At 53.8% G+C, this 23,448-nt stretch overlaps 1 protein-coding gene across 2 annotated transcripts; it reads right to left on the reverse strand.

The window, feature by feature from the left end:
- Positions 1-478: 478 nt before the first annotated feature.
- EXTL1 (exostosin like glycosyltransferase 1) lies at positions 479-16,330 on the reverse strand. Of its 2 annotated transcripts, XM_007979942.3 has the most exons (11): positions 14,118-16,329; positions 8,277-8,370; positions 7,845-7,952; positions 6,937-7,056; positions 6,271-6,403; positions 5,970-6,076; positions 5,041-5,130; positions 4,214-4,300; positions 3,353-3,513; positions 2,208-2,376; positions 480-2,047 (listed from the first exon to the last, which is right to left on the reverse strand). In XM_007979942.3, exons 1-11 carry the CDS (start codon positions 14,891-14,893, stop codon positions 1,865-1,867), a joined length of 2,028 nt encoding a protein of 675 aa, XP_007978133.2. In that variant the 5' UTR covers positions 14,894-16,329; the 3' UTR covers positions 480-1,864. The 2 variants fall into 2 exon arrangements, with proteins under 2 accessions (XP_007978135.2, XP_007978133.2); XM_007979944.3 differs by lacking the exon at positions 7,845-7,952 and having other exon boundaries at positions 479-2,047; positions 14,118-16,330.
- Between the last annotated feature and the right edge of the window lie 7,118 nt (positions 16,331-23,448).

The raw sequence follows: 23,448 nt of genomic DNA on the forward strand, positions 1-23,448 counted from the left end.
GAGAGAGACGATCATTGCTGTGCCACATTCTTATGGATGAAAAAACTGAGGCTCAGAGGTGGAGTCGTTTTCCGGAAGTCACACAGCCAGTGCGGGCAGGTCTGGGATTTCTGCCCATTCCCACAGACCTTTTTCTACAGCAGGGTCTAGGGACCTGGTCTGGGCTGCCTGTTGGTACAGTACAAACCGCTGGGACCAGCAGTGCCTGGCCCATGGGCAAGGCCATGCCAAGGCAGTTCAGTGTCCTGGGTGTCACAGCTGTGACTGGAAAGGCGCCTCTTTCCCCTGGCTGGGCCTGGCACCCAGCGCCCTCCCTACCCTGGGAAGGCTGCCTGGGCCGCAGCTGTATGCTTTCCCACCCACCCTCAGTTCTTGACTGCAGGCCAGACAGCCTCTCCCCCACCCCTTTAATTTCCACTCGCCCGGTACCTCCAGCATCTCACAGCACCATGCCTCCCGAGGGTAACCCACTCTGCCACTCAGCTGTGACTGGCTCTAGGGAGGACCTGAGTCATCCAGGGGCCCGCCGAGGTCAAGCTGGGGGGTGGGGGTGGAAGGCCTTGGAGAGGCCTAAGGGGACAGCATGTTCCTGCCAGTGAGACAGTCACGGGAGTTTCCAGAGCTGCGAGGCCATCAAAGCAGGAAAACACCTGACACCCTGGACCTGGGCTGGACCCACCACCCTCACCCTCTGGAGTCGCACGCGCTCCCAGGCGAGCCCTGAGCCCTGAGCCCCTCCCTCGAGCAGCTGCTGTAAGGGTATTTATAGCCTGGAGTGTGAGGGGGCAAGGACACGCACTTTATTTCGGAAGTGATAATTCCAGTTCCAGATGGGTGAACCCCGGAGGACCTAGTGTCCCCTCCCTCACTCCATCCTCACCTATACCTCTGGGGACAGTACCCGCTCGCGCCCAGTCCACCTAGAAACAGTCCCTTCTTACTGAGTTCCAAGTGTGCAGGCCAAAGAGATGGGGCTGTTCTTCAGATTCCTCTTCCCAGCTTTCAGCCCCCGAGCTGCCCACAGCGCTCACCCTCCACATCCCGGCCACCCTCTGGCCATGGGGGTGACGAGTGCGGCGCGGCGCTGACCTCTAGTGGTCGGCGTCGGTAGTGCAGGGCAGACGGCCGAGGCTGAGCCGCCGGCGCGCGCCGTACAGGGGCCGGCCACTTGTTCCCGTCCTGCTTTCCTCGCCCACTCCTGCCCACTCCTCGTTTACCTGCACCCCTCTGCGCCTTGGCTGAGGCTCAAGGATTGAACCTGACAACCTAGGCGTCTTTGGGTAGCTACCTTCCCGGGACTAGGAACCCTAGGAATGGGGTGGGGAGGCAGTTCCGTTTCTCCGCTCACGCTGTCCCGCTGCCGCCCGCATAGGGCCAGGCACGCAGTTAATGTCTGCCATCCATCTATTCGTCAAATATTTGCGGTACATCTGCCTAGCCAGAGAGAAAAGGACATGAAAAGACCAGACCCCCGGGGCTCGCAAGCCAGTCCTGGGGCCTGACCATGCGGGAACTGCGGCAAACACTGGGCTGCGAAAGCGCTAAGGAGACCGAACCCATCGGGGGCGGGGAGGAGGGCCAGGCAATGTCCCTGGAGGAGGCAATGCTCTGAAAGACAAGCAGAAGTTAGCTGGGTGGAGAAGCGGAACGCGGGGCTGAGCCTGCACTGAGGCTCTGCGGCCGAGGGCGGGCGGGAGAAGGTAAGGCCACGCCCCCTGGTTGTGACTGGCCAACCGGGATCCGACGTGTGGGCCCGCTGGCTGCCATGATAGGTTCTGTGTCCCAAGGGCGGAGCCCGCAGGCAGGTGTTGCTTCCCCTGGGAGCTGGGCTAGGACCTCCGCTGGGCTCTCCGCGGGTCGCCCCCTAGGGCTTCTCCAGGCTGCGGTACTTCTTGCGCTGCACGGACACCGGGTCCTTAAACAGCACCGGGTCCAGACGCAGACGAGAGGACAGCAAGGGCATGTGGCCGAACGCTGCCGCTATCTGGTTGACACAGTCGGGGGCTGGGGCCTGCGGCTTTGGCCTGGGCCCCGGGCCCCCAGAGGCCTAAGAGGGAAAGAAGCAATGGGTTAACAGGCTTCTCTGCCCTTCCGAACTCCCCACGCCCGTGCAGCAAGAAAGACTGGAATTAGACAGTGAGAGGGAATCCTCCCCGCAACCCCTGCCCAATCCCTGCCATTTCCGACCAGTCCGCCTCAGCCCTCACCAGTGGAGCAGCGTCCGGGCACTGCTTGCCATAGGGCACCTTGATAGGGGGCAGCTTGGTGACTGCCGCTACTAGGAAATTCATGAGGACATCCACACAGGTGGGTGCCTCATCTGCCAGGGTCCTCAGAGCCTTGGGCAGGGAGTGGGTGAAGAGAGTGTGGTAATACCTGGGCAAGGGGAAAAGACAGGTAGAGGCTGCAGCCAAATTCATCCCCAGGCCCCATTCTCCTCCCTCCTGACCTCACCTCTCCCTTTGACCCCCATCCCCAAGCCTCTGAGCCTGGCTGCCTCAGAGAGCTCCCATCCCTGGTGTGAACAGCTCTCCACTGTGCTGTGTGCCCCGTGGCTCATCTGCAGTCAGTGGTGTGTTCCCTGTCCTCTCCCTCACAGCTCCTTGGGGCACCCATCCTTGGGCTCTGAGCGCTGAACTCAGAGTCAGAATTAGATGGGTTGGGATCAGCTGGTTTCAAAGCCATCAAACATGGAAGCCCAAAGAACAGTTGTGGATGAACCAGGCTGATACTGCTTCGGGTAAGTCTCACTTCACACAGCCCTCAGACAGGCCAGCCTCACCTCGCAGACATTAGGTTATTCACTACTCTATTGAGAATTCCCTGCAGAGCTCCTGAGTAATCTACAAGAGGTTCCAGGTTATGCATATTTGATTTAAACATGTTTAAGGAACACCTCTAAAGAGGTCTTACAGAATTCAGTCCCTGCCCCAAGACTGGAGCACTTCAGGCAGCTTCTGGAAGGCCTGGAATGTTCCCCAACTCATCACATCCACATTTATAAAGCATCAGTACTATTCTCTTGTCACCCCACCACCAGCAAACCCACACATTGCCCTTACTCACTGCATGGCTCTGCTTAAAATAACAATAGCTACCATTTGTGGAACCTCTGTGCCAGGGACTTCATTTAATGTTCACACCAGCCCTGGGAGGTGAATCCATCCCATTTTACAGATGAGAAAACAAACTCTAGAGAAGCGAGGAGATTTGCCCAGGATCCCACAGCTGGGAAGTGGCAGATCTGGGCCTTGAACCTGGATCCCTGGGGTCTAGGCCACCCTGCTCCATTCGGGGTAGGGGTCTCTAGTCCTCTGATCCTCTGATCCCTAGGCAGGGTGGGGGTCTGTACCTATGGTAGAAGGCGGCTGTGGTGAGAACCATGGAGAATTCATTGGTCCTCTCAGCAGTGTAGCCCCAGCCACCATGGGCCTCATCCCAGAAATGACTTGACGTCAGGAAGCCCACCATCCGCTCTGGGAAGCTCTGCCACACCACAAAGGCAAAGTCCACCTGGAGAGGGACTCAAGTGAGCTATGAGGAAGGACCTCCTAAATGCCTAGAACATCCAGAGAGATGGAGGCAGGGCCAGCCTGGCTGAGGGGCCAGGGCAGGACTCAGGGGAGAGGAGGTGGGAGCCATGGCTTAGAATTGGCTGGAAGTGCCGGGCACGGTGGCTCAAGCCTGTAATCCCAGCACTTTGGGAGGCCGAGGCGGGCGGATCACAAGGTCAGGAGATCGAGACCATCCTGGCTAACACCGTGAAACCCTGTCTCTACTAAAAAAATACAAAAAACTAGCCGGGCGAGGTGGCGGCGCCTGTAGTCCCAGCTACTTGGGAGGCTGAAGCAGGAGAATGGCGTGAACCCGGGAGGCGGAGCTTGCAGTGAGCCGAGATCACACCACTGCACTCCAGCCTGGGGCACAGAGCAAGACTCTGTCTCAAAAAAAAAAAAAAAAAAAAAAAAAAGAATTGGCTGGAAGTATGGCATGAAAGCTTCTAGGGGCCACAGAAACAGTTTCTCAAAAGAGTCCGTGGAAAGCCTCAACGAGTCTCCTAAAGAGGAGGCTGCCTGGCTTGCTGGGGTAGTTTCAAATGCAAGAGGTTGGACCTCATGACCTGGGGTCCCCTCAACCCTGGGAACCTGAGGGGCTGCTGGGGCCCTCTGGCTGTGTCCACCCATACTGGGCTTCTCTTGGGCCCAGCCCTCACCTCACTTGTGGAAAGACTGCTGCGGGCATCAAGGCTGAGGATGGCATCTGTTCTGATGGTGCTGTATGGGAAGAAGCGATCACTAACCTGCAGGGAGAAGGGGGAGGGGGACTCAGTCACTGGAACCTTCCCCCTACCCCCATCCAATAAGTAGGAGCCAATCAGGCACAGTGTAGATGCCTGGGCCATGCATAAAGCCTCCCTTCAGGCACAGTGTAGACACCTGGGCCTTGAATATGGCAAGCCAGTGCAGAGCTCGTTTTGGGACCTGGGCAACTCATTTGACCTCTCTGGATTTCAGTTTCCCCTTTGGTAAAATGGGGCAGTTGGTCTCTAGGGGCCCTTCCAATTTTGACATCTTGGGATTCCTCCATTGTCATACTGTCGCATCAACTGTGGGAGGAGTGTCAAACATCCCTCATTTGAAAGAAACAGATCTAGAGAGATGAAGGGACTTGCCCACAACCATGTGGCAGGCAGGTGGTTCACACCAACCACGGTTCCCAGAAGCCTCCCCTTCCTGGCCCAGTGTGCCCCCCTTGGTCCATATTTTCTCAAGATCCCAGGTTTCTCCTCTGTTCCTCATCTGAGATATCAGCGCACTCCTCTGTCTTCCCACATCACATAAGCCCCAGTGCTCTGGAAGCACAATTCACAGGGACCAGGGAGGGAAGAGAATCATTACTATTAGCCCTGCAGCTGAAACCTACTGTCATTCTTCAGCCTCAACTGCGGCTTAGGCCCAAGTATTCATAAAACACCCACAGGTGCCCTCCCCCAGCTCCCAGCATGGGCCCACCCCTTTCATGTCTCTCCTCAGCCCTTACCTTCCTGTGCCCATCAATGACTGTCAAGGGCATGGCTGTCTCCGGCCAACTGGATGGGAGTGGCCTCTCATTGCTCCAGAGAACCAAGATCTAGAGGATAGGGGGTTGTTCCTGAAGTCTGAGGTCTAGGGCAGAAGGCGGGTTGCAGGGAGCAGGAGTGATCTTTCTCAAGGTGGAAGAAGTTTGAGAAGTCAATTTTATAAGCTGCACATGGGAGAAGGGTTTAGTTGGATCAAAGTTCCATTCATCACTGCTCTCTCCTTGCCTCTGGGCTTGTAGAAAGCAGGAATTCTGGTGACATGAGGGTAGTGACCTATGGCTTTAGAACTCAAGAGAGTTGTCTGTGGTAGTCCCTAGCCTGGGCCCTGACTCCATGCTCCATCCCCATCTTTTCTTGAAGCCTTCATTCTCTTCCTCAGGCTCTTTTATGACTCCCAGCCCAGCTCAATGGCCTGTTTCGAGCCGTCCCGTGTGCACCCTGGCTGAGCTAACTGCTTCACTTCCTCTGCAAGGACTCTTATGAGTCTATCTGTCTTCTCTAGAAGTAAGATTTGACAGTCTGTGTGCCAGAAAATGCTAACCCAGTCTGAATCTCTGGGCAGAATCCTGCCCTGCTTTTTCTCTGCTCAGCATGAAGCCCAGGACTGGACCTAGTGCTCAGAAAATGACTGCTGAGTAAAGGAATGAATGTTTCCTTCTCCAGCCTCCCCAAGAGACACCTGCTTTTCACATGGCTTCATCGATTTCCATGGGGAAAAGGCAACAGAATCTTGGGACTTACAGAAGAAGGCAGCAAGAACACTTGGAAATCATCCCCATTCCTCCCCTCAAAATGAGTGGTCATCTTTGGGGTCTGGAAGTCATCAGGGCCCTGCCTTGTTCTTGCCCCCACCCTGGATCCCAGGACTCCAGCTGGGAAGGGGGCAGACCTGGGCACAGTGCTGGGAGCCTGCCACCGCCTGGATGAGCTTCAGAGGGGGCTGACCTGGGGGTCCCACCCAGATCAGGGCGCTGAATCTGCCCTCAGGGCGGGAGCCTGGGGGAATGAGACACAGGCTATTAGGGTGGGAGGGAACAGAACCTCATGAAGAGAGACCTGAGTAGGGAATCCCGGGGGCCAGGAGAAATGTCAGGGCTTGGGAAGGGTCTTGGTGGGGCTCTCCAGATGAGGCTGGGGCAGCCCTAGGTAGAACTGAGGGGACTTCAGGTTGTCCCGCCCCCAGGGCATACCCTGTTGCAGGTGGTAGAAGGGGAAGTCCTGGGGGCTTGTGGAAAAAGTAGACAGGGCCAGGAGTGCCCCTGGGGGGCTGTTCCACAGCAGCGAGGGGTGAGCTGATGGTCCAAAGATCCGGTCCTGAATAACCTGAAATGAGAGAGGAGCTGAGCAGAGCGAGTGGCCTGTGTGTCCATGGCCACACCTCCCCTTCCAGGCTCTGGGGAGGGTGGCAACTGCATCACCAGTCCTCTGGGGTCAGAAGCTGAGGTCTAGAGTAGGGGGCACTCCATGATGTTGCTCCACAGGTAGGAGATGGTGGCAGGGTCACTGCTTCCCCTTCCTTCCTCACTCATGACAGATGTCACTAACGGGTCATGACATTTTTCAGGACTCAGAATCCCTCCAAACATAGCACCCCAGGCAGCTGTCAGTGGTCAATTGGCATTGGCACGTGCTTTGAAATCTATTTGCTACAGCGGTCTTCTCTACAGATGGGGAAACTGAGGCCAAGATTGGAGAAGAAACTTGCCCCAAATCTCACAGCCAAGTCTCAGATTCATCCCAGGACCATCTTCAAGGAGTGGGGGTGTCCCCAAACGCTGGGACAGAGAAGTATGGAGAGGTGACAGGGATGGAGCAGGAGTCAAGGGCCAGGACCCCCATCAGGTGAGCCCCCTCACCTCCAGAGTGGTATGGATAACCTTCTCCACCGAGGAGAAGTAGGCATCCCATAGAAACTGGGTCTGCTGACGCAGGGCGAGGACCCGTGCAGGGGACATCTCCTGGAGGGCAGCCAGGACCTGGGGCAGAGAGGGATAAAAGTGCCAGATAATAGAGCAATTTTGAACCCAGGAAGTTGAGGCTGCAGTGAGCCATATTTATGCCACTGCACTCCAGCCCGAGCAACAGAGCAAGACCCTATCTCAAAAAAAAAAAAAAAAAAAAAAAAAAAAAAAAAAAAAAAAGCATTCAGGGGTCACACAGAGTTGGGTCTGAATGCCACTTGGTAACCATGTGACTGTAGTCAAGCTGTTTAACCTCTCTGAGTATTTGCTCATTAATTGCTTAGTACATTGTAGAGGCTCAATAAATAAATGGTAATTACTATTAACCCCCTCTACCATTCTCAGGGGATTCAAGGCAGGTCACACATATATTTTTCAGAGCTGGACAGAATTTATTTCATCAGATGGAAAAGTCTCCATGCGTTTTGCTTTCCCATTCCAGTCCCCATGGAGGTGCTCTGAGTCTGAATTGTTTTGTAGCCTTCCCCTAAATTGGTATTTAAGCAGTCACAGGCCATTGGAGCTGGGCCCATGGGGATTGTCTGGTCTAGCTCATCCTGTTGTAGAGATGGGAAAATTGAGGCTGCAAGAGGAGCAGGACTTGCTTTCAGAGCCCTTAGGAATCTCTAGCTCCATCGGATCCTCTGGGAGCCCCAGAGGGGAGACTTGGTGCTGGGAGAAATTCATCAGTATCCATACGAGGCAGATAGGAATGAGGACTGAGGCCAGACTCGATTCAGGATTCTGGGTCCCTCCCCTGTCCTGGGTCCAGTTCCCACCCTGTGGGCAGGGCTCTGAGCTACCTGAAGCGGGAGCCTCTCATCAGCTACGATGGCTGCCTTGGTCCAGTCGATGACCTCGGAGAAGGGCAGCTCCCAGCGGGGGCTGAGAAGCACTGGGATGCAGCCGGCCTGGGGGGCGGGGAGGTCACTGGGGAGCCCAGCCCCACCCTGCACATACTCACCCCCCACCCCACTGACTTGGAACTCACCCAGTTCCAAGTCAGTAACTGCTGCTGTTGGGGGCAAGGGGCAAAGAGGACAGGAACATGGGGTGTCTCAGGGAAGAGAGGTTATGGTTGTTCTGCAGAGTGTGCAGTGAATGGGGACACAGGCACACCTGAGTCCAGAAGTAAAGGAGCAGGCAGCTCACTTCCCCTTCTCATTAGCCTGGACCCAGCCAGCTCATGAGTGCTGGGGGACAGAGGACAGGTGATGCTCAAATTGGGGTTGTACCTGCAGGGCTTGGAGGAAGCGCGAGGCAGCTTCTGGACGGTGGCCAGAGATGAGGCAGAAGGTGGCATTGGGCAGAGTCTCCCCGCGCTGGGTCCTAAAGAGGCACACAGGAAGGTCCCGGTACACATGAGCTTAGACAGTGCCCTTCGCCCCACCGGGCTCCCTCAATGGGAGCACCCCACACCCCTGCACCCCACACCTACACTCCCAAATGTGCAAACCCACTCATGCATATGCACAGTCGCACACTGACACACTAACACAAACACAAGCCTCACACTGGCCACGCGTCTGTGGTTGGAATAGGAGGCAGAAGCCCTGCATTCTAGCTCTGCCTCTTCCCTCAGTGACTTTAGAAACCTCCCTTGCCTTTCTCTGACCTCAGTTTCCTCATCTGTAAAATGGGAGGCAGAGGGCGCTGATGTTTCCAAGGCCCTGCCTGACTTAGACATGCACGTCTGCCCTCCCCGACTCGGCCACAGGCAGACTTTCAGCACCCCTTGCCTGCGTGGCCTCTGAGCCCAGCCCTCCCCAACGCTGAAAGCCAGGCCCAAGAAAGGCTCCTCTGTCATGAGGTGGGCTGGGCCCCCAGCCTGGAACCACACAGGAAGCTGCTGCCCAGAGGCCCCCAGCCCAGAGGACAGGCTTCCTCTGTTCCTCCCACCTACCCCCCCCACCGCCACAGCCCAGGGCCACACTCAGGCTGTGTGTGCCTGTGCGGGAGGGCAGGAGTCCCAGCCTCCTCAGAGCCACCCCCGGCAATTGTCCACCCAGGGGACCATCGCCTGTGACCCAGTCAGGGGAGGGGTAAAGAGAGGGACCAAGACACAGGCCTGCTCAGTGTGGGACTCATGACTATGGCCCTGAGGGTCCTAGGACCCTCCTCAGTTACAGCCTACTTGGCTCTGAGCCTGAACCTCCAAGAAGCAGACCTGGGAGTACTTAGGCAGCCTCGGGGCCATGCCCCATTGAACAGATGGGGAAACTGAGGCCCAGAGAGACCCAAGGACCGGCTCAGGGTCACAGATAGGGTTGGGGTGGAGCTGGGACTAGAGCAGAGATGTGCCAGCTCCTGACTCCGAGTTACCTGAACCACCCCAGAGCTGCTGCTTTAGGGGTCTCCCAGGGGACCCCAGCCTTCTTTCTCCTCCCTCCATGCTTAAGTGTCCACTAGGCCCTCCCTGGAAGAAGCCACAAGGAACCACCAGGACACTCTTCACCTCATTAAAAGCCACAGCAGAAGCCAACCAGGTACAGCCCCCTTCACCCCCAAGTCAACCTCTAAGGAACTGAAAACCTCTAGGTTAAGGCTGAATAAACTGCACCACTGAGCCTTAACCTCCCTTGATCCTCTGTGCCTTTAAGATCTCTTCTCCCTCACACTGGAGGGCCCCTCCCTGCCTTGTCAGCCTGAGGAAGTCCTCCTACTCATCTTTTTCTTCTCAGACAAGCTCTTGTTCTGTCACCCAGCCTGGAGTACAGTGGTGCCATGACAGCTTACTGCAGCTTCAACTTCCCGGGATCCAGCAATTCTCCTGCCTCAGCCTCTTGAGTAGCTGGGACTACAGGCATGTGCTACAGTGTCTGTTTTTCTTTTTTTTTTTTTTTTGTAGAGATGGAGTCCCTCTGTGTTGCCCAGGCTGTCTCAAACTCCTGGCCTCAAGTGATCCTCCTGCCTTAGTCTCCCAAAGTGTTGAGATTACAGATATAAGCCACCACACCTGGCCTTTTCCTATACTGTCTTAATGTCTAAGCTGAAATACCACCTTCTCTGGGAAACCCTCCTTGATGTCTCCAGAGATGGTTCTCTCTGCTCCCACCTCCCGGTGGACTGCAGTACTAATGATCCAAGCTAACCTATATTGAGTATGTACTTTGCTCCAGGCACTGTTTTAAGTGCTTTACATGTATTAACTCAGTTCATTCTCATAGCACCTCTATGAGATAGGAGGGGAGGTATGCACTGTTATTATCTCATTTTACAGATGAGAAAACTGAAACCCAAAGAGGTCACACAGCTCTTGAGTAGAGGAGCCAGGTAGGCAGCCGGTGCAGCCTCTCTCTGCTTAACAATGTCAAACAATTGACTTGCCTGTCTCTCCTACAAGGCTGAGCTCCTTGAGGATGGGGCTGTACCTCCCTCATCTCAGTATGCCCAGGGCCTAGCAGAGTGCCTGGTGGAGAATGGCAGCTCAGTGGGTGCTGCCGAATGCTCAGTGTGACACTAGGGAATAGATCTGGGACCACGAGACCAGGCATCTGGGAGGTCAATTTCAGCAGAAATTCTAGCGATGGAGCTGGCTGAGAGTGCAGCCAGGGGGTGGTCTGTGGAGGTGGTGAGTTCTCCATCAGTAAAGGTAAATAAGTAGAGTCTGGATGAGCACCTTTGGCGGGGAACAGGGAGTGTGTTACAGAGGAAACCTGTGCATCTACGTGGTGACCACTGAAGAAGTCTTAGGCTTCTGTGACCACGTAAGGTACCTGCCATGACTCAGGGCCTCAGTACCCAAGGGTGGTCAGTGTGGCTGTGCCCATGGCCTCAATGCTCTACTAGGGCCTGGCCATAGGCAAGGCCACATCGTGACTTCCACGTGCCCTAGGCACTTTGGCCTTCACAGTCCCTCCTGCCATAAAAAAAGAATATAGTTGATAACTGTGTTGGTATAAAAACAAGCAATATTATATATTGAAACATTTTCTGCTGGGCGTGGTGGCTCACACCTGTAATCCCAGCACTTTGGGAGGCTGAGGCAGGCGGATCATTTGAAGTCAGGAGTTTGAGATCAGCCTGACCAACATGGTGAAACCCTATCTCTACTAAAAATACAAAAATTAGCTGGGCATAGTGGCGCGTGCCTGTAATCCCAGCTACTCCGGAGGCCGAGGCAGGAGAATTGCTTGAACCCAGGAAGTGGAGGTTGCAGTGAGCCAAGACTGTGCCATTGCACTCCAGCCTGGGTGACAGAGCAAGACTTTGTCTCAAAAAAAAAAAAAGTTCTTTTCTTCTACCTGAAAGTTCATTTTTTTTTTTTTTTTGAGACAGGGTCTTTCTCACTCTGCTGCCCAGGCTGGAGTGCAGTGGCATGATCTCACTGCAACCTTGACCCCCTGGGCTCAAGCGCTCCTCTCACCTCAGCCTCCCAAGTAGTGGGACTACAGGCTTGCACTACCACACTCAGCTAATGTTTATAATTTTTGTAGAGACAGGGTCTTACTATGTTGCCTAAGCTCAGGCGATCCACCCGCCTCAGCCTCCCAAAGTGCTGGGATCACAGGCGTGAGCCACTGTACCCAGCTCTGATTTTCAAAAAATGAAAATATTTTCATGAGCCTATAAAAGTATCATGGGCCCTAGGTACTGACTGCGCCCCTTGTTCCCAATGGATACAGCCTGGGGGACTTTAAAGCATGCATCAAATTTATGTTAAAAAATGGGGGAGAATATACATATTGCTTGTACACATGCAGAGTTTCTCAGAAAAGACACATAAGAAACTGGAAGCGGTGTTTGGCTCCAGGCAGGAAAACTGGGTGGCCGGGAGACAGGGATAGAAGGGAGGCTTTTCACTCTATGCCCTTTTGTGCCTTTGGAATTTTGTACCATGTGAATGAATTACCTATTCATAAAAATGAATAAATAACAATTTGAATGGGTGGAGATTTATTCCAAAGTAACAAGAGACCGTTCAACCAAGGTGGAAAAACATGGGCTTTGGAGCCAGAAGTACAGGGCTGAATCCCAACTCCACTGTTTCCAAGCACCTGATTAGAAAAGTGAGGGGCCCATGGAGAACAGGGAATCTTGTCACCCTGGGTTACTCCACTCTCTGGGCCTAAGTTTTCCGTTCCCTGAAATGGAGATAATAATACCTCCCTTGAAGGGTGCATGACAGGATCGGCAGTGACTTAGGTAAAGTGCCTGGCACAGCACCTGGCCCAAGCCAGGCACTCCTCAAATGTAGCCTCCTCCCCTCCCGACTCTCGCCCGGCTGAGTGAATGTGGGGCGGTGGCAGGAACTGTGAATGGCCTCTTTCTCTGGCCGGCACTCGTTTATTCAAGCTATCTCTCTCACTCTGTCCCTACGCTGTCTGGCCCAGGCAGCTGCCTGGCACTTCGGAGAAAGTGAGGCTCAAGCCACTCCAGAGATGACAAGTCCTATCACCTTCAGGGAGGCTGAGGCCAAAGACAACACTTGAAGGTCGGAGGACAAGGCTGCCAAGCTTCGCCCCTGGGAAATAAAACTTATCAAAAATGCTACTCAGAGGGTGACCCACGCTAATTAGAAAACTGTGGGTGGCTCTGGCCAATTTCAGATCCATTAGTAAACAGTTAATGAGCGCCTACCTGCTGCACGCAGTTCTCTAACTTCCAGTTTCTCAAAGAAGTTCAGACTGAAATCACTTTCAGGTTCATCAACAATGAACTGTGCTTAGCGGTAACTAAAGTCAGCTGAAAAAAGAACTTCTTGCAAGCAAGAGTACCTGAGTGCCTCATCAGAAAAGTGAGGGAGGGCATGGCAAAGGGAGAGCCTTGTTGCCCAAAATGAGCTTCTGCCTGAGCTCTGAGCTGCAGGGGCTTGAGTGAGATCCCTGACTTTTCAGGCTCCCGCCCTGGAGACCATTAGGGATGGGTCCTGGCAGAAGGACCCTGGGGCTGACCGGGACAAGTCCATTCTGACTCCTGGCTGTGAGGGCTGCCTGTACCTTCAGGAGGTGGAAGGGGAAGGATCCCATTCTCACAAGAGCCCTTTGGCTGAGAGAAGTCCCAGGAGCCCCAAGCAGAGGCAAGAATTCCTGGGAGGGAGTGGAGCTCAGAATAGCTGATGTTGTTCCAGCAGAGAACAGAGAGAGAGACCTGAGGGAGGAGCAAAGGGAGGATACCAGAGTGACAGTTCCCTACTCAGGTCTGACCCAGGAGGGGCGGGATTCAGAAGGAATCCTCTGCCACCGGGGCCCTGGACAACCTCGGAAGGACTCTCATTCTTGCCTGTCCAGCTAGCCTTTGGAGGCTGCTGGCCTGCTGGGGACACAGAGGGGTTAGAGTACTTAGGGGATAACCATCACCGGAGGCGCATCACCCAAACTAGCCCAGGTGGAAAAGAGTTTCCGCACAAGCTCACCATGTCCCACAGGCCCCCAGCCCCTTATATGTCAAGGGCCTCTCACTGGCAGGAAATTCTTCTTTAGACCTGACCTACGTCATATTTGCTATAACCAAAGGCTGTTTCCTTGAGAGGTTAATCCCCAAAATTAGACACAGGAGCAGCTTCCAGCTGTGACTGTGAGGCCCCTCTGAGGCATTTGATGAGGTTGATCATAAACTTCTGCTTAAAACTCAGAATTCTCATACTGAAGGCTTTGGAGATAGGCAATTCTGGATCAAAATACTGGCTCTTTCCGGCTGGGTGGCCTCAGAAAAATTACTTAACCTGTCTGAGCTTTCGTGTCTGGTACACAAACACTTAAATGCTAACAACTAGCGTATTTTATTATAATCATTATTTATAAAAGTGCTTAGCACAGAGTAAAGCACTATACAAGTGTATGTGGGGAAAAAAATATTAGGGCAGGAGGTTTGGAATGAGTCGGATTTTATGTTTTGAAAGACCCCCAGGGGAAAATTCCAAAACCTACCTTAGACACCCCTTGTGTCAAGTCCCCATCTTAATGGAAGTGCTCTCTGCCGTCTAACTTGGCTCCCACCTGCTGCAGCTGAGGCCTAAGTCTGCCAGGACTACCTGGTTCTCCCATCTCAGTTCTGTCTTCTACCCTTGTTGTCTCTGGGCTTATGTCTATTCCAGCCCCCTCCCATCCAGCCCCCAAGGCAAAAGGTTCACTTACTGCCCAGGTCCAGGGTCTTGCTCACAGCGTGCATCCCAGGGGCAGGCAGAGGAGCCGGTGTCTGCTGTGCGCCACCCACCCCTCTCCTCTTCCAGGGCTAGCAGGGCTATCCCAGGCTGGGGGCTGTGTTGCTGCAGCTGGCCAGGAGCCCCACCTCGCAACGGGTGGGCTTCAGGGAGAAAAGGGAGGGCCACATCAAAGCGAGGCCGGAAGGAGTCCACCGTGGGGCTGGCCTCAGCTACCATAGCCTGTCCCAGCTGGAAGGTCTTGGGGCAGGGAGCTGGGTGGAGACGGAGGACCAGATGGTTCCTGCCCCTGTTCCATTGCAGAGGCATTGAGTTGCACTCTCCAGTCTGGGCATCCAGGCTGAGGAGGAGGAGGAGGCAGGCCCCAGCAGGGCTGAATGTGTGGAAGCGAGAGCCCTCAATGGAAGCCAGGATCCTGTGATGAGTCTCAGAGATCGGTCCAGAAGCTGGGTACACGAATACCTTAAGGCCATTGCCCCTGCACTTCGAGGTGTCAAAGCAGGCTCCCCAGTTGCAGCTGTCGCCATGAGGGGCTTGAGGTGAAGCGGCATCTTCTGGGAGCTCTCCAGCCTGGGAGAAGCTCTGCAGGAGCTCTGCATCCAGCCAGCTCGGCCAGCCTTGGGGAGCCCCAGGCCGAGGTCTGGGAGGCAATGCCAGGCGGAGAAGGGAGAAGCCTCCCAGCAGGACAAGCAGGAGCCAGGAGGCTGACAGTGCCAGCCAGAGGGACTTTCTTCTCCTCCACGACTGCATGTGGCCACCCACAGTCAGGGCTGGGGAAGCTGGGAGGCGTCTGCCAGCAAGCAGGAAGAGCAGGGCCTGGGGCGGGCGACTAGAGCTGGGACCCACCTGCTAGTCCTGCCCTCTCATTGTACAGATGGGAAGACTGAGGCCCATTGAGACCAGGCTGCCTGTCTAAGGTCAGACAGTGAGTCACCAGCCAGGCAGGAGGAGGCCAGGTGGGACCCAGCTTGCTGGCCTGGCCCCCCTGCCCTCAGGACACTGCCTTCTTGGTTTAGACAACCAAGCCAGCCTTTGCCTTCCCAGCAGGGACCCCTGCCCCTGGGCACTGCTCTGGCTGACACAACCCCTGTCCAGAATGCAGGGCCGTGTCCCCCTGACCTCTTGGCTGCACCCCTTGACCTTGCCCTCAACTGAGAGGAAGGCTGTCTGCCAGGCCATGGGGACCAGTCAGAGCTCCCACAAGGGGCGGCTTGGCCAGGGACGGGCTGGAGGGAGCTGGGCTGGTCTTCCCGCTCCTCCCCTTGCCTGAGCAGCCCTGGCTGCCCCTGTGCCCGCTGGCAGACACTCCTGGACTGTGGCCCCTGTGGCTGGAGCTAAAATTAGACCCTGTGTCCCATGTGGATCATCGGAGTCAGCTGAGGTCACAGCCTGGGTGCAGCCGGTGTTCCCCGCCTTGGATGGCCAGCTGGGTTCGGGGTCCTGGTCCTCACCAACTCTGCCGCTGCACCAGCTCAGGAAGTGCAGCCCCTCTTCCCCGCAGCCCAGCAGCTGCCCTGCACCATCTGGCTTGGAGCTATCACAGTGCAGGGGCCAGGGCCGCTATGCCAAGCCCCCCAAACCCTACGATGTCTTCTCCCGTCCCTCTCCAGTCGGCATCTGGCCCATCTAGATCTCTTTCCTTAGCAGCAGCCTGGCTCCTCCCCTGCCAGCCCTGATTCGCTCCTGGCTGGGAGGCAGGGTCTCCATTTAACCCCTTTCAAACCAGTTTCCTCAACTGCTTATCAAACCATCAAGTACCACAACTCACAGCTGGCCATGAGCTAGCACAGCCTCTGTCTCTCAGTCCTCCAGCCACCCTCCAAGGCAGAGATTTACCTGTCATTTCTTACAGATAAGGAAAGCTCAGAGAGGGGGCGAACTCTTCCTAAGGTGACCCAGCTAAGAAGTGGCAGGGTGGGGATTTGAATCCTGAGCTCCTGATTGTCGGCCACCCCAGCTGTGGGCCCCGTGGCTGGAGCAAAAACTAGGCTCTGCACCTGCTGTGGGTCATCAGAGTCAGTGGAGGTCAGAACCTGAGTGTAAGGAATCTCCGAATCAGCAGATGAGAAGGTCAACAGATGAGACGAGTGAGGAATTAAGGGGTGGGGGTGGCGGAATTGGGTAAGGTGTCCCCAACTGTCCCCAGGATCGGTCTCTTTTCCTTCAGCAGCCCCACCCCCGATCTCCAATTCCCAGCCTTTTGCTCCAGTCCTTACGGAAAGTTCTTCCTGCACTTGACTCTCCATTAGTCCAGACCCCATGCAGGGATTTCCCTGGTCAGTGCCCTGGGTGGGGAGTCAGGAGTGGGTGATGTCAGCCACTGAGGAATCTCTGGGGTGACAGGGGAGACACACTCTGGCCACGAGGAGTCCTGGGCTGATGAGGGAAGGCACAGGGAGTCAGCAGACTTGAGTGGGCTCTGCCTCTTCTCCTGACTGCCTCGGGAGTGTGGGGCCTCTGTCCCCTTATCTCTGGGAGGGGCATAATCTCAGCCAGGAATGGGTTGCCAGGTTGACCCAGGCCTGTCCCCTGGGGTCCCTCAACAAGGGGTGGCCTCCTTTCCCCTGCGTGCCTCCCCTTGATCTTGGAGGGCTGCTGATCAGACGAGGGAGCCGCCGTGGGACTTTTTGCCCTCGGTGAGCAGTCAGCCTGAGACTGTCCTAAAAATGGCCCACAAAGGGGACACTGAGCTCTTGGCACTAACCGCTCAGCCACTCAGTAATGAACTGCGGCTCCTGCACACCTCAGTTTTCCCATGCCGAGAGGCACCCACACAGGCCACTGGCTGCTCCTGCTTCAAATGCCCCCCTCTCACTGTGCCCAGCCAACGCCTCATCCTGCAGGAGTCAGCTGAAAGCTTCCTTCGCACAGGAAGCTTCTCCAATGCTCTCCAGGCTGGGTTAGAGCCCCCCTCTAGGTCCTCATGCCATTCCTTCATCCCTCTATCCCCATACACAGTCATCCATTCATCTAACAAACACTTATGAGTGTTGAATATGGGCCAGGTTCTGAGCTAGGCCAGGGGACACGACCCTGAGTAAGAGTAATCATAGCTGACACTCATTGCACTTACCCTGTGCCAAGCATCTCTCGTTTGTATTAGTTCATTTCATCCTTGCCCCAACCCTAGGAGGGAGAAACTGTGATGATCCACATTTTATAGTTGAGAAAGCTTGAGGCCCAAGGAGCTTAAGTAATTTGCCTTAATTCCCGTGACTTAGGCAGGACTTGGACCCAGGTAGTACACTCCTGTAACCACTATACCATTCCAGCTCCCAACAGGGAGGGAGACAGATGCGTCTCCACCCTCCAGAGCTCACTGTCCTGGAGAAGACAATTACAGAACTAGGCAATTGCAGGCAATTACAGAATGAGGGGAGGGTACCCTGAGAGTACACAGAGGGGCTGCCCAGCCTAGGGGGCCAGAGAAGGCTTCTGAGGAAGTGATACCTACCCTAAGACCTGAAAGAGAGCAATCTGGTTTGTAGAAAAATCCTGTGGCTGTCTGTGTGGGGACAGACAGGAAATGGCAGGATTGGATGCAGGGACAGCTTTTTGACTGGTCTGTCACTCCACAAGTCTCTCATTCATTCAACAGCTATTTAATGAACCCCTACTGTGGGGCCAGGCAGGTCTTAAGGGCAGTGAGCAAAGCAGGAAAAATCTTGCCCTCCTGGCACTTACCCTCCAGGGAGGGGAAATAGGCAAGAAACAAAATGAATAAATATCTTATGCTATTTGACAATAACTGCTGGGGAGATGGGATGGGTTGCAACATTAGACAGAAACACAGGAGTCCTCATCAAAAAGCTGGCATTTGTGACCTGGTACGGTAGCTCACATTTGTAATCTCAGCACTTTGGGAGGCTGAGGTGTGCAGATCACTTGAGGCCAAGAGTTCGAGACCAGCCTGGCCAACAAAGCAAGACCCCCATCTCTACTAAAAATACAAAAATTAGCCCGGCGTGGTGGCGCATGCCTATAATCCCAGCTACTTGGGAGGCTGAGACATGAGAATTGCTTGAACCCGGGAGGCGGAGGTCACAGTGAGCCGAGATCATGCCACTACACTCCAGCCTGGGCGACAGAGCGAGTCTGCCTCAAAAAACAAAACAAAACTGGCATTTGTGTAAATTTCTGAGAAGGTGAGGGAGTGAGTGAAGAAGTATATTTCTAGTGGAAAGTAGCTCCAGGCAAGAGGAACAGCCGGGCCACAGGTTCTGAGGCAGGAGTGTGCCTGCCGCGTGATGGGTACGCTCTGACCTTGTTTTCACAGCACGACTCAGGCTCCAGGGAAGAGGCTGGCTGTAGGATCAGGGACACCAGCTGTGAGCCTTGCTGGGCCAGGCTGTAGTGCAAGTGAGCCACGGCGGTGACTGGGACCAGGATGGCGGGGTGGGATGAATGAGAAGTAGTTGGATTCTGGGTATATTTTAAGCCAGGACAAATTGCTGAGAGATTAGATGTGAGGTCCGGCCTGCACCACAGACAGGGTGGAGTTGTCATTAACTGAGATGGGGAAAACTGAGGGGAAGAGTTTTGGGGAAGAAGCTCAGGAGTCTGTTCTCATACATCCTTCTCATCCCCAGCAATAATAAAATAAATGTCCAGGCTGGGCACAGTGGTTCACACCTGTGATCCTAGCATTTTGGGAGGCTTAGGCAGGAGGCTCCTTTGAGCCCAGGAGTTTGAAACCAGCCTGGGCAACATAGAAAGTCTTCGTCTCCACAGAAAAGAAAAAAAAAATTTTAGTTGGAACTGGTGGCTCATGCCTGTAATCCCAGCTACTTGGGAGGTTGAGGTAGGAGGATTGCTTGACCCCAGGAATTTTAGGCTGCAATGAACTATGGGCACCACTGCATTCCAGCCTGGGCACAAGAGGAAGACCCCATCTTTAAATGTATAAAACAGATATAAATAAATAAATAAGCCAGGCATGGTGGCATGCACCTGTAGTCCCAGCTACTCAGGAGGCTGAGGTTGGAATGTCAGCAGGAGGATCTCTTGAGCCCAGGAGTTTGAGATCAGCCTAGGCAACATACAAGACTGTCTTTATTTTTTTAAAGATATATATAGATAGATAGATAGATAGATAGATAGATAGATAGATAGATAGATATATCTCCAACAAATACTTGTTGAATGAGTGAAGGAATGGAGGGATGGACAAAGCTGAGATGGCTAGAAAGCCAAGCCCAGCTGGTTTGGGGTTTGGAAGAATACCTAATCCCATTCTATTAATAGCTCTATGCGTCCCTCACCCCAGCCCTGGGCTCCCTGGCTGGCTCCTGCCCATGCCCATATTTGTGCACATACTTAAACCTTCTCCTACCTTCATCCCTGTGGAGGAAGCTCTCAGGCCAGCTGGAACCTGGACTTGTCTAGCCTGCGATTCACATGGTTGCCCTGAGGCTTGGATGGAGGAAGAGAAGGCAGGGGCATCCTGGCAGGCAGGACTGAGGTCAGGGATCTGCCAGGGGCCTCCATCGGGCTTTTCAGTGCTCAAAAAAGCCACCAGGAGCCCCCATCCAATTCCTGGGCTCTGATCAATGGGACAGAAACGAACACTTTGGGTGATGGGAATGAGCCAGAGCAGGAAGGAGAGGATAGCACTGAGGGGGAGGAGAGGGCCTGGCCTTGGGTGCAATGGAAGAGGCTTCCTGGAGGAGGCAGAGGACTTGTTTCTTACAGGACAGGGTTGAAGCAGGCATTTGTGTGAATTTGAGGACACAGATACCTCTGGAGGCATCTCGGAGCTCTGAGCACTGCAGCGTGTGTCACAGCTGTGGTGGTGTCACAGCTGCCTGGGGGCTGCCTGGGCGTGAGGGGTGCTTCCTGCCTGAAGCACCAGGTGTCATATTGGCTAGGACGCCCAGGCAGAAAATGGGGGCTAACAATACCATGTTTCACCCGAAGTGTTTCCTCTCTGCATCCTCCTTGGCCTTCCTTCCCTCCCTCCCGCTTCAGGCTGGGTCTGAAATCTCCAGAAGGAATGGCTCTGGTCCTCAGAGGAAGGGACTCAGCACTGTGAGTGCTGTGGTTAAGAGCACAGCTCAAGTGCTCTTAACAAGCCGTGTGTTCCTGTGGAGTTACTTCACCTCTCTGTGCTTCTGTTTCCTATTGGCAAAATGGGGATGCTAATAATAGCTCCTTCCCTGAAGGCTTGCTGGGAAGGAGATTAAAGAAATGAGGAAGTGAGTGTGTAGCATTCAGCACACCATGCCTGGTGTGGAGCAGGCGCCTAGCAAATGGCATCCTTCTGTCCCTCCTCAGACCTAGGGAGGTGAGGTGACTTGCCCAAGGGGTGCTGAGGTATCCATCTGGGTGGATCCGGACCAAGACTTGGGCTTCCCCCTCCCTGTTTCTTTTGCTGCACCTCCACCTCCATTCAGGAAGAAAGAAGATACTTGGACTCCAGGAAATGATCACCGTGGAAACCCATCTGCTGCTTCTTGTCTACGGCTGTTTGTTCCTGCAGCTCTGGGCTGCCTGAGTGTCTCACTGCAGAATTAGCAAGTGCGGAGGCTGGAGGTTTCCAGAGGCACTGAGGTCACAGTTCTCACTTGCTTGAGTCAGATAACCATAAGCCATGAGGAATCCCAAGACTCTGCAATATCAGTCAACTCCAGCAGATGCTTCAGTCCACCCCTGTAGACCCCCCACCCCCGCCAGGATGCAGAGCAGTTCCTGGACCCCACAGGGTGCAGGGCCAGGGAAGTCATCTGGGGGACCTGGGGATGGGGGTTGGGGAAAGCAGGTTCTAGCCTCTGCTCCTCTTTTAGGCATGGCTGTGTGACCTTGGACAAGTCACACCCTTTTCCTGGGCCTTCATTTTCTTTTTCATTTTTTAAAAATTTATTTTTTATTTTAAAATTTGTTTTCGAAACAGTGTCTTACTCTGTCACCCAGGCTGAAGCATACAGGTGCAATCACAGCTCATGGCAGCCTCAAACTTCTGGGCTCAAGTGATCCTCTCACCTCAGCCTCTTAACACACCAGGACTACCATGTGAGCCACCAGAACTGGTCCCGGGTTTTTCTTTTCTTTTTTAAGACAAAGTCTCTCTGTGTCGCCCAGGCTGGGGTGCAGTGGCACGATCTCCAGTCACTGCAACCTCCGCCTCCCAGATTCAAAGGATTCTCCCACCTCAGTCTCCCGAGTAGCTGGGATTACAGGCACCCACCACCAGGCCCGGCTAATTTTTGTATTTTTGGAAGAGACGGGGTTTTGCCATGTTGGCCAGGCTGGTCCTGAACACCTGACCTCAGGTGATCTGCCTGCCTCAGCCTCCCAAGGTGCTGGGATTAGAGGCATGAGCCACCGCGCGCAGCCTCGGGCTTTCGTTTTCTTATCATCAACCTAAAGTGGTAGCAGAACTAGGCTTTTCAGAGCAAAAAGATCTGAAATTCTTACTCAGAAGTAATCCTGACACAGCTTGGTAGGTCAATCCTTCCATTTCCCATCCTATCAACATGACTTTGTTAAGGAAAATTTTGTAAAGCTTAGAAGTGAAGCAATGAGGAGCCTGTGTAGCCTTAATCCTCCCACTGGGGCATTGCATAACAAGCCCTCAAGTGTCGTAGGACTCCCTAAAGGGGAGTAACTTTGACCTTTTTTTTTTTTTTTTTGGAGACAGGGTCTCGCTCTGTTGCCCAGGCTGGAGTGTGCAGTTGTGCAATCATGGCTCACTGCAGCCTTGACCTCCCAGGCTCAAGTGATCCTCCCACCTCAATCTCCTGAGTAGCCAGGACTACAAGCCCACACCACCACACCTGGCTAATTTTATTTTATTTTATTTTACTTTTGTAGTGACGAGGTCTTTCTCTATTGCCCAGGCTGGTCTCCAACTCCTAGGCCAAAGCCTCATCCATCCAAACTGTTGGGATTATAGGCATGAGCCACTGTGCCTGGCCTTGTTTGAGTTTTTACTCCCTATGTATTGGGGTCCAAACTTTTTTTGTTTTGTTTTGTTTTTGTTTTAGACAGAGTTTCGCTCTTGTCGCCCAGGCTGGAGTGCAATGGCGCGATCTCAGCTCACTGCAACTTCTGCCTCCCAGATTCAAGCAATTCTCCTGCCTCAGCCTCCCAAGTAGCTGAGATTACAGGCGCCCGCCATTATGCCTGGCTAATTTTTGTATTTTTAGTAGAGGTGGGGTTTCACCACACTGGCCAGGCTGGTCTCGAACTCCTGACCTCAAGTGATCCACCCACCTCGGCCTCCCAAAGTGCTGGGATTTCAGGCATGAGCCACCGTGCCCAGCCTGGCCCAAACATTTAATAAGTCTGAGAACTATGGTGCTAATGTATAGAAAACAGATAAGTTATAAATGATTTTTGTCCAACAGTGATACAAATGACTTCTGACCAATAGAGATCACCCCTAAAGGTTCTAGTTCAAGCACTATAGAGCATTTCCCAATTTGGAATCTAGCAATCTTGTTCTGGCATTCCCTGTGCCTCCTCGACTCCTATCACTGGGTTCTCTGAACCAGCTCTGTCATTCTGAGATCTGCCTCATGAATTAGTGAAATTAACAACAGAGACTTGTGCTTACTGTGTATTTGTATGTTTTTTTTTTTTTTTTTTTGCATTTAGAGCATTATAATTTGGAAGCTCACCGAGTCTCATTTTCCTCTTTTGTAAAATAGGGAATTCAAGGGAAAGGTTGAATATGTGCCAGGCACTACTGAGCTCTTTAGACCCAGAATTTCATTTAAGCCTCACAACAACACTGCCAGGGCAGATGGCTATTCCCCCGATTTTACAGATGAGGTTCAGAGAGGTGAAGTGATTGCCCCAAGGCCACACAGCCAGTGAGTAACAGCCTGGATCTGAGCCACTGCATCACAGGGGGCTGATTCCCTCCTCACAGGCTTACCGTGGGACTCGCTGGATGAGATAAAGGTGGAAAAGTGCTTGGCAAACTGTACAGGTAGATACACAAGTGATCACTGTAGTCAACCCGAGCCTACCTTGCCTTACCTTTCCCCTCATGCCACCTTGCCTAAGACCAAGTCTAACTCTAATTAATGTTGTCCCAGACCCAAATGGACCTCCACTGGGATGACACCAGCTTCAAGAGGCTACAGAAGAGAACTGAAGCCAGAAAATGAGACATAGGATTTATTTGAGGAGACTTACATACAAGGTGGTCCCATAGTGGCAAGCTGGACGGGAGAACCACAACTGCTTGCAAAAATAAATGCAGTTTATATAGCATCCTCGGCCAGGCATGGTGGCTCATGCCTGTAATCCCAGCATTTTGAGAGGCTAAGGTGGGTGGATCACGAGGTCAGGAGTTCGAG

The sequence above is a fragment of the Chlorocebus sabaeus genome, chromosome 20 (assembly GCF_047675955.1).
Source record: "Chlorocebus sabaeus isolate Y175 chromosome 20, mChlSab1.0.hap1, whole genome shotgun sequence".
NCBI classification, from domain to species: domain Eukaryota; kingdom Metazoa; phylum Chordata; class Mammalia; order Primates; family Cercopithecidae; genus Chlorocebus; species Chlorocebus sabaeus.

What these genes read in the sequence shown, in the direction of transcription:
- EXTL1 (XM_007979942.3), bottom strand. Translation starts at nt 14,893, where the DNA reads ATGCAGTCGTGGAGGAGAAGAAAGTCCCTCTGGCTGGCACTGTCAGCC. An exon ending in CAAGACCCTGGACCTGGGCA is followed by an intron (nt 8,371 to 14,117) that starts GTAAGTGAACCT and finishes GTGCCTCTTTAG; the next exon opens with GACCCAGCGCGGGGAGACTC. An exon ending in GCTCCCAGCACTGTGCCCAG is followed by an intron (nt 5,131 to 5,969) that starts GTCTGCCCCCTT and finishes CCTATCCTCTAG; the next exon opens with ATCTTGGTTCTCTGGAGCAA.